This window comes from Rhinoderma darwinii, chromosome 3, assembly GCF_050947455.1.
Source record: "Rhinoderma darwinii isolate aRhiDar2 chromosome 3, aRhiDar2.hap1, whole genome shotgun sequence".
NCBI lineage: Eukaryota > Metazoa > Chordata > Amphibia > Anura > Rhinodermatidae > Rhinoderma > Rhinoderma darwinii.
The window spans coordinates 207,843,273-207,862,679 of NC_134689.1; the positions used below are offsets into that span (position 1 = coordinate 207,843,273).

Consider the following 19,407-nt stretch of genomic DNA (forward strand, 5'->3'; position numbering starts at 1 on the left):
GTGCCATACAGTCCCCCACGGAGACGGGGATTTCGCTTCAGGAGTTTCCCCTGATGTCACTGTCCATATATGGACAGAGACATCAAGCGGAGCGCTCCAGGAGTGGAATCCCCGACCGTACGGGGATTCCACTCCTTCAGGGAGCTACAGTGGCGCTAGTAGATAGCAGAGAGATACTTCCCTGCTCTGCTATAGTGCTGTCGCTACCACTGTAGCAGCTGCAGCTGCTGCTAGCAGCGCCACCGCCCTCATGCCTGGTGTCGCCGCTAGCAGCCACTATGACTGCTACAGCGGTAGCGACGGCACTGAGTGAAGAAGCGCCCCGGTGGAAAGGCGACTGAAGCAAGGCTTCTGAAGCAAGCAGGGGAAGGAAGCCAGCGCAGCGCCCCCTTCCACCTGCTTGAGTGATGCGCCCTGTGCAAAGGCACAGGTCGCACACCCCTAAGGCCGGCCCTGCAGGTGTCTGCATACTTTTGGCCATATAGTGCATGTGTACGTTCTGTAATGTATGATGCTATAGTGTAGAGAATAAAGACCCCAGTTTAGTTTTCCATATATCTCTTTCTTTAGCTTTAGATGCAGCATCTTTATACGAATGGTAACGATCTAGGAACAGACTTGTAGGCTATGCGCAAAAGTGAATACGGCTGGGGTTACAACAGCCAAAATTTAGTGCCCAAGAATATTTATCATATGTTTGGGGTCACATAAATTTTTTCACATACACAAAATCTAATCCCAACCAAATACACTGCCAGGGGCCGTTCTCTATGAGATGGACACATTTTACATGGACCTCTTTGATCCATATATATTATATACACCATACGTGTGCCACTAAGTGCAGAATGTAATGGGCAGTGCTTTACAAACCCTGTTTCATTTGAAATAATTTTTCTAACTTCCTCCATTATTTACATATCGGTGCCATTATATTTGGCACTCAATATGTAAATAATCCCCTGAACTATCAATGGGGCACTGTGTGATCTCTCGCTCCTTCGCTGCTGCCGACGATACTCCCGCCGCCACGGAACAGAAGAAAATAATTCACATGCTTCTCTTCTGTTCCACAGCAGCGCCGGAGCAGTGCATGTGCGCATGCACGCTCTCCCCTTCATCTCTTGTCAGACAGTGAAGAGATCGCGAGAGAGATCACACAGCATAAGCAGCTGTGACAGTGCCCGTAGCTGATTGGACAGTGTCACAGCAATGGTATGTTCACACGGCTTATTTTCGGACGTTTTTCTGGAAAAATCGGAAGCAGAATGCCTCCAAACATCTGCCCATTAATTTCAATGGGAAAAATGGCGTTCTGTTCCGACGGGGCATTTTTTTAACGCAGCTTTTCTAAAAACGGGCGCGTAAAAAAATGCCCGCGAAAAAGAAGTGCATGTCACTTCTTGGGCCATTTTTTGGAGCCGTTTTTCATTGACGCTATAGAAAAACAGCGCCAAAAATGGCCGTAAAAAATGCAGCGAAAAACACGAGTTGCTAAAAAAACGGCTGAAAATCAGGAGCTGTTTTTCCTTGAAAACAGCTCCGTATTTTCAGAACTTTTTTGCTAAGCGTGTGAACATACCCTAACACGCCCCCTTGCCATTTACACACCCCATTGACAGTTCAGGGGTTATTTACATATCGGGCGCTAAATATCACGGCACTGATATGGAAATAACGGAGGATGTTTGAAAAATAATTTCACGTAAGACAGGGTTTGTGAAGCACTGCCCATTACATGCTGCACTCAGCTGCACATGTATGGGCAGGTGAAAGGTTATTTTTAATACATCAATATCACAGAATATACAGTTAGGTGCAGAATTATTTGGACAGTGACACAAGTTTTGCCATTTTAGCTGTTTACCAAAACATATTGAATATACAGTTATATAATCAATGTGGGTTTAAAGTGCAGAGTCTCAGCTTTAATTTGAGGGTATTCACATCCTAATTTGAGGAAGGGTTTAGGAATTACAGCTCTTTAATATGTACAGTGAAGGAAATAAGTATTTGATCCCTTGCTGATTTTGTAAGTTTGCCCTCTGTCAAAGACATGAACAGTCTAGAATTTTTAGGCTAGGTTAATTTTACCAGTGAGAGATAGATTATATTTTAAAAAAAACCAGAAAATCACATTGTCAAAATTATATATATTTATTTGCATTGTGCACAGAGAAATAAGTATTTGATCCCTTTGGCAAACAAGACTTAATACTTGTGGCAAAACCCTTGTTGGCAAGCACAGCAGTCAGACGTTTTTTGTAGTTTATGATGAGGTTTGCACACATGTTAGATGGAATTTTGGCCCACTCCTCTTTGCAGATCATCTGTAAATCATTAAGATTTCGAGGCTGTCGCTTGGCAACTCGGATCTTCAGCTCCCTCCATAAGTTTTCGATGGGATTAAGGTCTGGAGACTGGCTAGGCCACTCCATGACCTTAATGTGCTTCTTTTTGAGCCACTCCTTTGTTGCCTTGGCTGTATGTTTCAGGTCATTGTCGTGCTGGAAAACCCAGCCATGAGCCATTTTTAATGTCCTGGTGGAGGGAAGGAGGTTGTCACTCAGGATTTGACGGTACATGGCTCCATCCATTCTCCCATTGATGCGGTGAAGTAGTCCTGTGCCCTTAGCAGAGAAACATAATGTTTCCACCTCCATGCTTGACAGTGGGGACGGTGTTCTTTGGGTCATAGGCAGCATTTATCTTCCTCCAAACACGGCGAGTTGAGTTTAATCCATTACGGGATTTTAATCCATTACGGCGTAATATGTTATCAATGGTTTTCTTGGTGACTGTGGTCCCAGATGCCTTGAGATCATTAACAAGTTCCCCCCGTGTAGTTTTCGGCTGAGCTCTCACCTTCCTCAGGATCAAGGATAGCCCACGAGGTGAGATTTTGTATGGAGCCCCAGATCGATGTCGATTGACAGTCATTTTGTATGTATTCCATTTTCTTACTATTGCACCAACAGTTGTCTCCTTCTCACCCAGCGTCTTACTTATGGTTTTGTAGCCCATTCCAGCCTTGTGCAGGTCTATGATCTTGTCCCTGACATCCTTAGAAAGCTCTTTGGTCTTGCCCATGTTGTAGAGGTTAGAGTCAGACTGATTCATTGAGTCTGTGGACAGGAGTCTTTTATACAGGTGACCATGTAAGAGCTGTCTTTAATGCAGGCACCAAGTTGATTTGGAGCGTGTAACTGGTCTGGAGGAGGCTGAACTCTTAATGGTCGGTAGGGGATCAAATACTTATTTCTCTGTGCACAATGCAAATAAATATATATACTTTTGACTATGTGATTTTTTTTTTTGTTTTTTTTAAATATATAATCTATCTCTCACTGGTAAAATTAACCTAGCCTAAAAATTCTAGACTGTTCATGTCTTTGACAGTGGGCAAACTTACAAAATCAGCAAGGGATCAAATACTTATTTCCTTCACTGTATATGCCTCTTTTTCAAGGGACCAAAGGTTGAGACAATTATCTCAAAAGCTTTTGTAATGGCCATGGTCGCGGACCGCCGCCTCCCCTTACCTGCTGACGGCTGCGACCGCAGACCTTCCTCCTCTGGCCTACGTCTCCATCCCCGGAGATGTCAGCGCATCCGGCCACTCTGTCCTGTAAAGTCTGTGAGGGATCGCGCGCGCTAGTTCTCGGCCTTAAAATTCCCGACGCATATGTAATTAATTAATTATTTCCCAGTTCACCCTGGACTACTAAAAGGGCCCTGCCTTTTCACTCTTTGCCTGAGTCTTGTTGTTGTCTACCCGTGTTCGTATTGCAAATTGTCCCTTAGTTTCCTGCTCCCATTGTTCCCATGCCCTGCTACCTGTATCCTGTGCTGTGTTTGTTCCTGAGCCTTTCTAGTGTTGGAGTTGCATTGTGTCTTCTGCTATGCCTATTGTTATACACCACATCTGGTGTCATCCACTAAGCCTGCTGTTATACACCACGTCTGGTGTCACCTACCACTCCTGGTATTATCAGCCACGTCTGGCGCTACCTGCCACGTCCAACCCCATCTGTGACAAAGCCTGCGCAACTGTCTGGACTATCTCAGGTACACTTGTGCTACGAATGTTTGCATAAAATGTGACTTGGCCAGCTGCCACTCCGCTACGTCGGAGCGGCCTAGTTGGTCCACATACTCCTAGATCGTGACAGCTATTTAATGAGCTGCATGGGCTGTTCCCTCATTAAGCCATCATCAATTAAGCATGTAAAAGGTCTGGCGTTGATTCCAGGTGTGGCATTTGCATTTGGAAGCTGTTGCTGTAAACCCACAACATGAGGTCAAAGGAGCTCTCAATTCAAGTGAAACAGATCATCGTTAGGCATACTAAAAATGAAGAAATCCTTTAGAGAGATAGCATAAATGTTAGGAGTGGCCAAATCAACAGTTTGGTACATTCTTGAAAATAAAAAAGAGCACTGGTGATCTCGTGAACTCCAAAAGGCCTGGACGTCCACGGAAGCCAACAGTGGTGGATGATCGCAGAATCCTTTCCATTGTAAAGATAAACCCCTTCAGAACATCTACAGAAGTGAAGAAGACTATCCTGGAAGTAGGTGTATCCGTATCTAAGTCTACCATAAAGAGAAGACTTCATAAGATCAAATACAGAGGGTTCACCACAAGGTGCAAATCATTAATCAGTCTCAAAAATAGAAAGGCCAGATTAGACTTTGCCAAACAACATCTGAAGAAGCCAGCCCAGTTCTGGAACAGCATTCTTTGGACAGATGCAACTAAAATCAACCTGTACCAGTATGATGGGAGAAAAAAAGTATGGAGAAGGCTTGGAACGGCTCATGATCTAAAGCACACCACATCCTCTGTAAAACATGGTGGAGGCAGTGTGATGGCATGGGCATGCATGGCTGCCAAAGGCATTGGGTAACTAGTGTTTATTGATGATGTGACTGAAGACAGAAGCAGCCGGATGAATTCTGAAGTGTTCAGGGATATACATTCTGCTCAGATTCAACCAAATGCAGCAAGGTTGATTTGACGTTGCTTCACAGTACAGATGGACAATGACCCAAAACATACTGCGAAAGCAACCCAGGAGTTTTTTAAATCAAAGAAGTGTAATATTCTGCAATGGCCAAGTCAATCACCAAATCTCAACCCGATCGAGCATGCATTTTACCTGCTTAAGACAAAACTTAAGGCAGAAAGACCCACAAACAAGCAACACCTGAAGACAGCTGCAGTAAAGGCCTGGCAAAGCATCACAAAGAAGGAAATCCAGTGTTTGGTGATGTCCATTTGTTCCAGACTTCAGGCAGTCATTGCCTGCAATGGATTCTCTACAAAGTATAAAAAAAAAACATTTGATTTATGGTAATGTTAATTTGTCCAATTACTTTTGAGCCCCTGAAATGAGGAGGCTATGTAGAAAAATGGTTGCAATTCCTAAATGTTTCACAGGATATTTTTGTTCAACCCCTTGAATTAAAATAATTATGGACCTAATAATATGTTAAATCAAAGCTACACAAATGATTATCTGTCATTAGTTTTTGTCTCTCTATCCCTGTCCTTATCTGCTCTTACACCTACAATAAAAATTTCTGTACATGTGAGCGTTGCACCTAAATGTAGTTGGTCCACCAGAAGAAAATAGAGACATGTGTTCTTGGGTAATATAGCAATGATTTACTGTAGGTTGGGCAAAGTATAGGTGTTTGGTATCATTATACCAAAGAGTACTAGATTATTTTGTTAAATATATTTGTCTGGTTAAATTAAAAGAATACATTTTTCCTTATTTTTCCCGCCATATAAAACGTAAAAAATTAAGATGCTGGTTCTGTTTTGGTACCGCATTAAAGAGGCTCTGTCACCAGATTATAAGTGCCCTATCTCCTACATAATCTGATCTGAGCTGTAATGTAGATAACAGCAGTGGTTTTTATTTTGAAAAACTATCATTTTCGAGCAAGTTATGAGCAATTTTAGATTTATGCTAATTAGTTTCTTAATGACCAACTGGGCGTGTTTTTACTTTTTACCAACTGGGTGTTGTACAGAGGAGTGTATGACGGTGACCAATCAGTGACCAATCAGCGTCATACACTTCTCATTGTTCCAGCCCAGCTTCTTTCACTACACAATCACACTAGCTGGAACAATGAGAAGTGTATGACGCTGATTGGTCACTGGTCAGCGTCATACACTCCCCTGTACAACGCCCAGTTGGTAAAAAGTAAAAACATGCCCAGTTGTTCTAAAATTGCTCATAACTTGCTCAAAAAGGATAGTTTTAAAAAAATAAAAACCACTGTTGTTATCTACATTACAGCATCGATCAGATTATGTAGGAGATAGGGCACTTATAATCTGGTGACAGAGCCTCTTTAAAGCCCCATCTGTGCCACAAGAAAAAATAAAATATTTGCCCAAAGTATAAATTGAAAAAAATAAAATATTCACCCATAGAATGTGTTATTCCAAAAAGTGAAATTCTGCTGTGAATATTCAGGCGTCTTGAAAGGGTTAAAGGGGTTTGCCCATCAAGGACATTAATGGCATATCCACAGGATATGCCATAAATATCAGATAGATCTCTCGGACCCGCACCTATCTCTAGAACGGGGCCCCCTAAACCCCGTTCTACCTTCCTCATTTCCCGCTGCACTTGTAACTTTTGTGTACCGTATTTTCCGGACTATAAGGCGCACATAAAATGCTGAGAATTTCTCAGAAATAGAAAGTGCGCCTTATAATCCGGTGCGCCTTATATATGAACCCGACAGTAAAGAGAGGGGTTCATACAGGATCCTTTACCTCTATCGTGGGCGGCAGGGGTCGGCGGCGGCATACCACAGCACACACCATGCTCCTCCCCCCCGTGCGCCTAGGAATGAACTGTAAAAGTACGGTAAGGGTATGTGCACACACACTAATTACGTCCGTAATTGACGGACGTATTTCGGCCGCAAGTCCCGGACCGAACAGTGCAAGGAGCCGGGCTCCTAGCATCATACTTATGTACGATGCTAGAAGTCCCTGCCTCGCTGCAGGACAACTGTCCCGTACTGTAAACATGATTATACTACGGGACAGTTGTCCTGCAGCAAGGCAGGGACTCCTAGCGTCGTACATAAGTATGATGCTAGGAGCCCGGCTCCTTGCACTGTGTTCGGTCCGGGACTTGCGGCCGAAATACGTCCGTCAATTACGGACGTAATTAGTGTGTGTGCACATACCCTAAACGTTTTGATTTGCAATTACAGCTGAACCAGTTGCAAGTTATTGTTAAAAAGTGTAATAAATTTTGACTTGCAGTCTGAGCAATGGTTTATTTAACGGTAATGTGCTGCGCCTTATAATCCAGTGCGCCTTATATATGAAACATGATTGCTTATAAGGCGCTCATAGAAAGTGCGCCTTATAATCCGGTGCGCCTTATAGTCCGGAAAATACGGTAATCAGAAAACAGCGTTTTCGCCGAGCTGCGCTGTTTCCATAACTCCCATAGAAGTGAATGGCAGTTACGGAAGCATCGTAGCATGCCATTAATGCCATTCACTTCTATGGGCGATACGCGTGGTGCGCTTCATACGTTCTTTACTCCTCTTTATGGACACTCCATGATGCTTTAAGGCATGTTCATTTATACGGTTTGATGTAATATTCTCTTTACCTGTGTCCTTACCATTGTTCTAGTTATTTGAGAGGTATCTAGGTAGGTCTTTTTTCTGGGGTTGATTGTATTGGGCTGCTTATCAGGGCGGCATCCCCTAGTTAGACCAGTTATAGCAGCCATTTGCTTTTTTAAGTGATTTTATCATGTTTTTGTGGAGTACTTATTTTCATTAAATTTACATGTTTTATCATATCTCCTGTGTCTATAGACGTTTTGCGATATATATACCCGTGTATGTGTGTGTTCTCTGTCCCAATCTACTTCAGGACAATTATACTGGTCATGTGTCCAAGTAGTTAAGGGGACCCTAAACATGGAAAATACACAGCAGAAATAAAAAAATTGTCAAGAATTCCTTATTTTATCTCCTACTTTACTTTAATTCTATTTTGTCGCATATTGAAATAAAAACTAAGAAAGAGATAAAGAACTTCTCTATATGTTTGTCCCAGGAGATCAGTCATTCCCCCCTTCTTGTCCCCACCATCACATGTCTAGCTGTATGACAACCTGCTGCAGAAAAAGCCTCCCCCCACGTCTCTGTTGTCCGCAAAGGACAACAAAGAATACTAAACCCCAAACATTTGCTAAGCCCTGCTTCTTAGCTGTCTGCAAGACGAAAATGGAAAAAAATCAGAAATAGTTTAACCCCTGTTTTCTTTCAAGAGTTCTATGTTTTAGGACCATACAGATATTCCCGAAGACTGACAAACAGCATTGGGAAAGTTTATCTCATGTTTATTTATCTTTAATTTATAGGTTTAGTGTTCCTTTAATTTTTGAGAAAAAAATCTGGGCTGATGATCGCCCAAATGAGCACACTTTCGAACACTCGTTCTCGGTCTTTGCCCCATGTAAACATTTTCCAAAGCTAGTTTGTTGGCTAACTGTGGGCGTAAAGAACATTTTTGGCAGCACATATCCCCATGTAAACATGGATGTGCTGCCAACTATAATGAAACTGTATATGTCCGAACAATTGACTTGCTATATCGGCACTCATTACCAGTAGAAAATCTACCAGTGTAAAAGGACCTATACTTTTCAAGAGATTTAAGTCCTCGTAGAACTATTTCAGAAATATTTTAATAATAAAACAGGAAATAAATATTAGCAAAAGCAAATTGAAAATACAAATAACAGAAATATGAATAGGATTTCATACTCAATAATCTATAAATGAAAACATAAATTGGCAACAAAATCATCCATGATGTAATATACAATAAGCAGGGAAATTGATGAATAATCAGGCATATAGAATTTGGATTTAGATGTGGATTTTCTGCAGAATTTACCCATTTCATTGCAAAAAGTAAAGTCTTTGGGGAAAATCTGTAACAATTCCATAAGATAATAGGCATAAAAATTCTAAAATCCGGACTGATTTTTTCCGCTACATGTGGATGGAATTTTAAAAACCCCATTCACATGTATTGTACGGTAGCTTGTTGCAGATTTTCTGTATGGAATCTGCCCCGAAAATCCATAATGAATCAGCTGCGTCTGAGTGATCCGTGCTAGAGTTATGTATCTTTTGCAAAGGATCAGTAAGCTTTGGAAAAGGCTTGGTTCTAGATATATGGTTCCAGGACATATCCATAATACGGCTATGCGCTTCGTCACATTTTTCCCTTTCTATCGGGGCTCTAGGATTTTTTATGACAAAAACAGCACCGTAATAGTTGAAAGTATCGGAACCTTGACAGAAAACTGACAGACCTAATTATAAGTAAATAGGACCAATTAAAAAAGGAATCCTTCATTGGGGTCATAACTGTTATGAATAGAAGACATAGCACTAGTGTGCACCTTGCCTTAGAAATAGAAACCTGTTTAAAAATGTAAGTGGAAAAAGGTGTGGCTTCTGCAGTCACTAGGAGTGGATGGTAAAAGTGAAGCGGGAGTAAGGTTTATATGTGAGAACAAACAAAGAACATTAGGAATATGAAATAGTAGAAAGAACAAGAAAATAGAAAAATAAGCAAGATATATTGTTGGACCTAATAGGAGAATACTATGAGAAAAAATAAGAGGCAGCAAATTCAATATTCACCCTCAAAATGAATAATACATTATGAATTGACATGCCTTATCATCTTCAGTGTGAATGCGTCTGTAGTAAAGTAAAAGAAAATATTTATTTGCTGTGCAATTATTGGTATATCTACGTTTATGAAATGTATTTGCTCTATTGAGGCCATTCCGAACCACTGTTTATGAATGTAGAAATCCAAAAAGCTTCTCTTTGTTTGAAGTTATCCCCCCACCCTCGTCTTGGTCAGAGGACATGCTTAATCATCTGGAATTTCAGCTGAGATATTATATGATAGGCAGGGGACATAACATATTGTTATATCATACAATTGATTTGTGTTTTGAAATGTGGTCTGTTTTATATACAGTGCTGATTGAAAGTTTGGGAACCCTGCAGAATTTTCTATATTTCTGCATAAATTTGCCCTAAAACGACATAAGATTTTTAAACAAGACCTAAAAGTAGATAAAGTGAACCAAATCTGACAAATGAGTCAAACATATTAGACTCGGTCATTTATATATTGCGAAAGATGATCCAATATCACATATCTGTGAGTGGCAAAAGTATGAGTGCCCAAATATTTATATGCGTGCCAACTAGGTTATTAGTTCAATAAATTGTATACTATGTATAGTGAATTATGGCTAGTCATAGACTTTTTTTTTTTCTGCCTCCAGGGCTACCGCAACCCACAGAGGCCAGGTTATATTCAAAGATGCTCTAGCACAACAGTTATGTGAGCAAGGAGGTAAGGAATTTTATGTATTGAAATTGTATGTATATGTTGTGTTTTTTTGCAGCGTTATTCATACTCCTGATTTTCATTGTAGGGCATTATTTTATTGATCAAAGACTGCCATCGCTCAGCTTTTTGTATACGCTTAAGGCACTTGTCCTCTCACATTCATTGGATCTGTTACCTTTTATCTTTACTAATGAGGGACCAAGGGACTTCAGCTTTAAGGCTAATGGAAGACGCAAACATGTCAAGAAACAAATCAGAATATACAAAATTATGCAGCAGTTCAAGTCATGTCAAGGATGTGGTCATAGGCACAGAGCCTTGCAAAAATATTAACCCACTTGATGTTTTTCTTGTTTTGTTGCATTACAAATTACAACCTTAAATTAAAATGAATTTTTGTTGAGGTTTGAAGGTGCTAAATATTTTTTACTATGATACAAACAACAATTAACACAAAATACAGAGAACTTTAATATGCATAAGTATTCACCCCCTGAAAGTCAATCCTTTCTGGAGCCACCTTTTGCTGCATTTACAGATGCCAGTCTCTGGGGTATGTATTTCTTAGCTCAGCACATCTAGACACTGGGATTTTTGCCCATTCTTCCAGGAAAAACTGCTCCAACTCTCCAGGTTAGATGGGGTGCCTTGGTGTACAGCAGTCTTCATGTTATGCAACAGATTCTCAACTGGATTGAGATTTAGGCTTTGACTAAGCCATTCCAAGACATTTATATGTATCCCTTTAAACCACTCCAGTGTAGCTTTAGCAGTATGTTTAGGGTCATCGTCCTGCTGAAAGGTGAACCTCCCTCCCAGTCTCAAATCTCTGGCAGACTGAAACAGGTTTTCCTCATGAATTGCCCTGTATTTACTGCCATCCATCTTTCCTTCAATCCTGACCAGTATTCCATCCGCTGCTGATGAAAGGCATCACTGTCATGATACGGTATGTGGACCCACTGGGCCGTGCCGCGTAGCGGGATGGCAGCTGGCCAAACAGGTATAGTACAGAGTCTATAGTCCAGAAAGGGTACCTGTGGCAAATCGGACGGTAGCAAGGCAGGCTCGGCTGGGACCAGGCAGCAGGTAGACGTCAGGCGTGGAGTAGGAAAACATGACAACAGCTTCAGCACGACATTAGACCAGGACAGCATGGGATACATAATACAGGATACAATTGGGAACTGGAAGACACTAGGGGACCATTAGCAAGACAAACTTTGGGTAATGAACAACGCTCAGGCAATGAACAAAAGGGGGGAGCACTTTTTATAGTCCAGTGGCATTCTGGGCTTGATTGCAGATTTCCTGCAATTATGCGCGCACTGGCCCTTTGAGACCGTGCACGTGCACCCTCTGGAGACAGTCTCGATACCAGGAAGTGAGTGCCGGCACCTCACAGGAGGACGACGCTGCAGAGAACTCACATGTCCATGGCCGCGGCCGTTCAGGGGTAATTCAGAACGACGGGACGCAGCCATAGACGTTACAATCCTCACAGCATAATGCTGCCACCACCATGTACAACTGTTCTCACCGGTTTGTTCGTGGATCCTCGGTGTCGTCTGGGAGATGGTGATTGGAACCCAGGCAACGCTTGGCACAGCGGGTAGAGGCTGTCGGATGGATAATCAGAAGTCAGTACAGGCAGCAGACTTCGTAACGGGTATGGCAGCAATAGGTCAAGGCAGGCAGCAGACGTCGTAACGGGTAAGGCAGCAATAGGTCACGGCAGACGTCGTAATGGGTATGGCAGCAATAGGTCAAGGCAGGCGACAGACAAGGATAGTGAAGTTCAAGTAGAGGTCAGTAACGGGAAATCCAGTTAAAAGGCAGAAGGAATGGAAATGGGGAACTAGGGCACAGGGAACTCACGGGGAACTTGGTTAAACAAGCAGGGATGCAAGGGAGGAGGAACCTTAAATAGGAAGTTCTAGGAATTAAGGCGCGCGCTGGCCCTTTAAGGCAGGACGAGTCAGCGCGCGCGCCCTCTAGTGACTGCAGCCGCACATCGAGGATGCTGACCACGGAAGGAGGTAATGGGTGCACTCACCTGACCCCAGAACCGGAGGGCGCCGGAACCGGAGCAGAGGCCGTTGGAACGGCGGGGAACGGCGCGGCAGTCGTTGCAGTACCCCCCTTTATGCCCCCTCTTTTTAGGCTTGCTTGGAAACCTTCGCTCAAAGTCCTTGATGAGAGCTGGGGCGTTGATATTCTCCACGGGCTCCCATGATTTCTCCTCAGAACCATAATCTTTCCAGTCCACTAGGTACCACAATCTCCCCCGTGTTCTTTTGATATCCAGGATCTCTTGAATTTCAAATTCTGCATCAACCACTAGTACAGGATGGACAGGAATTTTCTTAAAAAATCGGTTGAGAATGGTGGGTTTCAGCAGAGAAATGTGGAAGGAATTAGAGATTTTTAGAAACGGAGGAAGGCTAAGATTGAAAGTTACTGGATTAATTTGTTTAGTTATTTCATAGGGGCCCAGAAACCAAGGAGCTAGCTTGTAACAAGGGGTCTTCAAACGTATGTACCGGGTGGATAGCCAAACTATCCCCAGGAAGGAGCTGCGGCGGTATCCTGCGTCTTTTATCCGCGTCTCTTTTAAACCTGGCTACGACTCTGTGGATGGAGTCCTTGGCCGTCTGCCAAATCCGTAGAAAGTCGCTGTGGACCGTGTTAGCAGCTGGAACCTCAGAAGGCACAGAGACTGGTAGGGGAATTCCTGGGTGCTGGTCATACACCAAGAAGAAGGGAGAAGAGCGGGTAGATTCCCCCGTATGGTTGTTGTAGGCAAATTCGGCCCATGGGAGCAGACCTGCCCAGTTGTCTTGTCTCGGAAACACGAAATTCCTGAGGAAACCTTCAAGTATTTGGTTAATTCTCTCTACTTGACCATTGGATTGGGGATGGTACGCGGAAGAGAAGTCTAGTTTGACCTCCAGCAGTTTGCACAAGGCTCTCCAGAACTTGGATGTGAACTGAAATTTTCTGTCAGAAACAATGTGCTTAGGAAGACCATGCAGGCGAAAGATGTGCTCGACAAACAGCGTTGCCAGTCGGGAAGATGACGGAAGGCCTGAGAGAGGTACGAAGTGCGCCATCTTGGAAAAGCGATCCATCACAACCCAGATTACTGTACACCCAGCAGAACTAGGCAGATCGGTGATGAAGTCCATGGCAATGTGCGACCAGGGAGAGTCAGGCACAGGCAGGGGGTGCAACAGGCCAGCAGGTCTTGAATGGGAGACTTTATTTTGAGAGCAAGTGGAGCAGGCAGAAACAAAGTCTTTAGTGTCTTGGTACATGGAATGCCACCAGTACTGACGACCAATCAAATCGAGAGTCCTTTTGATGCCAGGGTACCCAGAAACTCTGGAGGCATGACCCCAAAGCAGAACACAATCCCTTTGTTTCGGGGGTACGTAGGTCTTTCCTCTGGGAATGTGTACCACTTCAGCAGGAGCAGCGATCACAATACGTTTCGGATCTATAATAAACTGTGGGCTGGGCTCTTCGTCCGTGGGGTCAAAACAGCGAGATAAGGCGTCAGCCTTGGTATTCTTTCCAGCAGGTCTGTAATGAAGCTGAAAATTTAATCTGGAGAAGAATAATTCCCACCCAGCTTGACGAGAGTTTAGGCGTTGAGCAGTCTGTAAATATAGGAGGTTTTTATGATCTGTGTAAATGATGATGGGGTGCCGTGCACCCTCAAGCAAATGTCTCCATTCCTCCATGGCCAATTTAATAGCTAAAAGTTCTTTATCTCCAATTCCATAATTTTTTTTGAGCGGATGTGAACGATTTGGAGAAAAAAACGCAGGCCACCAGTCTCCCTCTACAAGTTTTTTGGGACAGAATAGCTCCAACTCCCACAGAAGAAAAATCGACCTCCAGAACAAATGGTTTGGTGGAATCCGGTCTATGTAGGACTGAGGCAAAAGAGAAGGCAGCTTTGAGAGCTTGGAATGCGGCTTCGGCCTATGCGGTCCAGTCTTTAGCATTAACCCCTTTTTTGGACAAAGCAGAATTAGGAGCCGTCATAGAGGAGAAATGAGGAATAAACTGGCTGTAATAATTTGCGAATCCTAGCAGGCATTGGACCTCTTTGAGTCCTTGCGGACGAGGCCAGTTGAGAATTGAGGACAGCTTGGCTGGATCCATTTGAAGACCCTGGTCGGAAATGACATTGTAAAGGATCTGCCAGACACAGCTCCTGTGTCGACGCCTGTGGGTAATCAGTCTGCACCTGTTCCTAAGTCTGAGAGAGTGACACGATCTTCTACCAGTCAGGCTGGGAGGCTGAGGAGGGGGAGAGCCTATCACAGCCTGGCCAGACGGAGCTAGCTCCCGCCCTCTGTCTATACCTGCATTTCCTGCTCCTCCTTTGCCTGTGATTCTGTCTGCGTCCTGGCTCTGTTGCTGCTGCTGCTTGAACATTTGTCCTCTGCTTCATTTTGACCCTGGCTTTACTGACAATTCTCCTGCTCTGCGTTTGGTACCTCATACACTCCTGGTTTGACTCGGCTCGTTCACTACTCTCCTGCTCTGCGTTTGGTACCTCGTACACTCCTGGTTTGACTCGGCTCGTTCACTACTCTCGTTGCTCACGGTGCTGCCGTGGGCAACTGCCCCATTTCCCTAACGTCTGTGTACCCTTGTCTGTTTGTCTGTCGTGCACTTATTGAGCGTAGGGACCGTCGCCCAGTTGTACGCCGTCGCCTAGGACGGGCCATTGCAAGTAGGCAGGGACTGAGTGGCGGGTAGATTAGGGCTCACCTTTCACCTTTGTTTTTCCTCCACAAGATAAACAGTGCAATTTGGCTTTTGGAGCGCAGATTTTGCTAGATTGATTTTTGTGCGCCATGTCGCATTTGCAAAGTTCCTAAGGCACCAGTACAGTGGTAAACTCCCAGAAGTCACCCCACTGTGAAAAGGACACCATTTAAACCATCTATCAAGTGGTGAAGTGATAATTTTTACCCCACAAGTGTTTTCCAGAAATTAAAGCGTAGAAGATGGTGTAAAGTGCGCATTCCAGTGCGTATTATGTTGTGCACAGCTTGTGCCAATGGACATACACACTCCATAAATTAAGTGAGTTCTTCTTAAAATAGTAATGCCATATATGTGGACGTAAACTGCTGTGTGGGCACACTGCAGGGCTCAGAATAGAAGGAGCACCATTTGGCTGTTGAAGCGCAGATTTTAGTGAATTGGTGCTCTTTCTTATCCCCTTTTGGAAAACACTCTGCACATTTGAAGGTTGGGGAATTTCACTTGGAAAGTGTTGCACTAGCACAATACGGGCATCCTCGACTACAACAGATGTGCTTGGGCCCTCCCTTTATTGGTTCCACAATATGAGGGCCTTGATAACCAACTCTTGAAACAGAAGAAATGTTCCCCTCTGGCCTGCACATCAGGATGTTTCAACCCTGCCTTTTGGGGGCCTTAACTTTTTAATATTTTTTATGGACTTAACTGTATGAGGGCTGTTTTTTGCTCCAAAAACGGCCGTTAAAAACGCAGCGAAAAACGCGACTTTGAATAAAAAACGTCTAAAAATCAGGAGTTGTTTTCCCTTGAAAACAGCTCCGTATTTTCAGACGTTTTTTTATTTTGTGTGTGCACATACCCTTATTGGTACAATGACTATTTCATAATTTTTTAGTCCCTTTTGTGGGAGACAAGGTAATAAAAAAACTGCAATTCCTGCAAAGTTTTTAGATTTTTTTTAATACGGCATTCACTTTGCAGTATAAAGGACCTGCTAACTTTTTTCTACGGGTCAGTATGATTATGGCGATACCAAATGTATATAGTTTTTTTTTAATGTTTTACTAATACACAATAAAAAAAAATTTAAATTCATGTTTTTGCGTCCCCATATTCTAAGAGCTATAACTTTTTTTGTTTTTCCGTCGACAGAACTGTGTGAGGGCTTGTTTTATGCAGGACTAGTTGTAGTTTTTATGCTACCATTTTGGGGTACATGCAACTTTTTTTATCCTTTTTATTCTATTTTTGCGAGGCAATGTGACCAAAGAATACAATTCTAGCATAGCTAATACATTGTTGTTTTTTGTTTTGTTTTTGCAGTGTTCACCATGTGGTAGAAATGACATGTTAACTTTATTGTGCACGTCAGTGCGATCCCGGCGATACCAAATTTATATAATTTATTTGTGTTCTACAATTTTTCCACAGTAAAAATAAAGAATATGAGAATGTTTTTTTGTGTCACTATAGTCTAAGAACCATAACTTTGTTATTGTGTCAACAAAGCTGTGTGAGCGCTTGTTTTTTGTGGGATGAGCTGAATTTTCATTGGTTCTTTTTCTTTAAAGCAAGGTGATTAAAAAACGGTCTTTCTGGTATTGTTTTTTTTATTCCTATGGCGTTCACCGCATGGGATAGAAGCCTAATGTTGTTAGAGTTCAAGTCGTTATGAACACGAGGATACCAATTATGTATAATTTAATATTTAATTTTTTTTCCATTGATAAAGAACTTGCTAAGGGAAAAAATAAATTTTTTTATATTTTATTACTTGAAACTTTTTTTTTCCAGAACCTTTTTTATAATTTATTTTTTTAGTTTTTTTTAGTCCCACTATGTAACTTGAAGGCTAGAACCTCTGATCGCTGTTATAATACACCACACTACTTATGTTGCGCAGTGTATTATAACTGTCACTTTTACACAGGACGGGAAGCCTATAGTGCCCTAATAGGCTTCTGTGGCAGACCTGGAAGCCATTTTTAGGCCTCTGGTCGCCATAGCAATAATCGCACCCCCGCGATCATGTTATACACATAACTAGAGACAGGCAGTCATGTTATACATCACATAGAGACAGCTAGCCTTGTTATATATCTAAATACAAGTAATTGTTGCAATAACCATAATAATAAAAGTAATAATAATAATATTCGTTATTCCTCCTTTAGTCCTATTCGGTTAGCCCATATGTCATGACACCCTGTTGCTAACTGAATTCCCGGGGTCACATGACATTTAGGGTGGTGGTCATGATACCATATTTAGCCCTATTTAGTTAGTCCATAGAAGCATTACACAGGACTGATCAATGGGCTATAGAAGGAGTAGGCACCCTTTTTTGTATGGCATGCCGATAAAAAGAAAAAAAATAATAAAGTACTCAGTGTGCCATGCAAACATGAAAGTCATTTAAGACGAACGGTTACCATGTACTTTATATGACATAAACCAATTAATCAGTTAATTAAACTTACATTTCAGTATAACACTTGTCACTGACTTTCTTTGCAAAGATGATCCATCTGTGGTGCATACGAGGCTACTGAACACCTACTGGAGGGGAAGCTGTGCACATAGGAGAGACTACGGTTACTGAACACCAGCTGGAGGAGGGGTGCACATAGGAGGGGCCGCAGTTACTGAACACCAGCCAGGGAAACTGCACACAGGAGAGACTGTGGCTACTAAATCCCAGATTAGGGGGACTGCACAGAGGAGAGAGCGAGTACTGAACAGCAGTTTCAGGGGGTGGGTGCACATAGGAGAGACCATCGCTACTGTACTTGTAGATCATAAACTAAATAACAACATGCAATGTCAATCAGCGGCTTCAAAGGCTAGCAAGATATTGTCGAGTATTAAAAGAGGCATGGACTCGCGGGACAGGGATATAATATTACCACTTTACAAAGCATTAGTGAGGCCTAATCTAGAATATGCAGTTCAGTCCTGGGCTCCAGCTCATAGAAAGGATGCCCTGGAATTAGAAAATAATACAAAGAAGAGCAACAAAGCTAATAAGGGGCATGGAGAATCTAAGTTATGACGAAAGATTAGAAGAATTAAACCTATTTAGCCTTGAAAAAAGACGACTAATGGGGGACATGATTAATTTATATAAATATATTAATGGCACATACAAAAAATATGGTGAAATCCTGTTCCATGTAAAATCCCCTCAAAAAACAAGGGGGAACTCCCTCCGTCTGGAGAAAAAAAGGTTCAACCTGCAGAGGCGACAAGCCTTCTTTACTGTGAGAACTGTGAATCTATGGAATAGTCACCGCAGGAGCTGGTCACAGCAGGGACAGTAGATGGCTTTAAAAAAGGCTTAGATAATTTTCTAGAACAAAAAAAACATTAGTTCCTATGTGTAGAAATTTTTTACTTCCCCTTTCCCATCCCTTGGTTGAACTTGATGGACATGTTTATTTTTCCAACCGTACAAACTATGTAACACCAGATTTGGGGGGAGCACATGGGAGACCGGGAGAGAGAGCAGTGCTGCATTGCATGTTTGCCAAGTGTTCAGCCTCAACAAACACAATGAAGCATAGCTCTCTCTCTCCTGGTATTAAGCATCGCCAAGCTGATATTGAAGCGCCGCTCTCTCTCCCTGTGTTCAGCGCCGCCAAGCACACAACAGCACTGGATACAGGGAGAGGGAAGTGTGCCAGCAAACCGTGCCCCATATACCGGCTGTGGTACTGGTGTCACAAGTTGCTGACCCCTGGGCTATACCATTCTACTGTGCAGACGGGTGTCAACTGTACTGATATAAGAAAGGTATGTGAGCAGCATTTTAAATACATATATATTACAAAATGGTATGATATCCTGATCCATAAAACAAATAAATACCAAAAAAAGTTAACTGTAATACCCCTTTAAGAAAATTTCTGCTCATTAAATTTGATGAAGCGGTGTGCCCTTGTCCAGCCCTCTTAGAATACAAGATTTAGCATCTGATTGGTCAATGAGGTGACCTCACATAATTTTCTAAACTACAATAAATCTTATTGGTCAGAGCGCTCACTGCAGCTCCAGCTCTAATACTCAGAACCAACGCTTCAGACTAATTTCTTCAAAGTTTATGTCACAAAGAAACACTAAAAAGTTAGAAAAATCATGTAATTGAATGTCCACATCATACATCATAAATTA

The 19,407-nt window shown here is 42.5% G+C and overlaps 1 protein-coding gene across 4 annotated transcripts in view; it reads left to right on the forward strand.

Annotated features, from left to right (window-relative positions):
* Nucleotides 1–19,407, forward strand: part of RELN (reelin) — a 749,731-nt gene that overhangs the window by 248,530 nt on the left and 481,794 nt on the right. For all 4 annotated transcript variants that reach the window (XM_075857310.1, XM_075857311.1, XM_075857308.1 and 1 more), the window contains exon 4: nt 10,382–10,452. In XM_075857310.1, the coding sequence (XP_075713425.1) occupies nt 10,382–10,452 (71 nt within the window). The remainder of the gene's footprint in view (nt 1–10,381; nt 10,453–19,407) is intronic.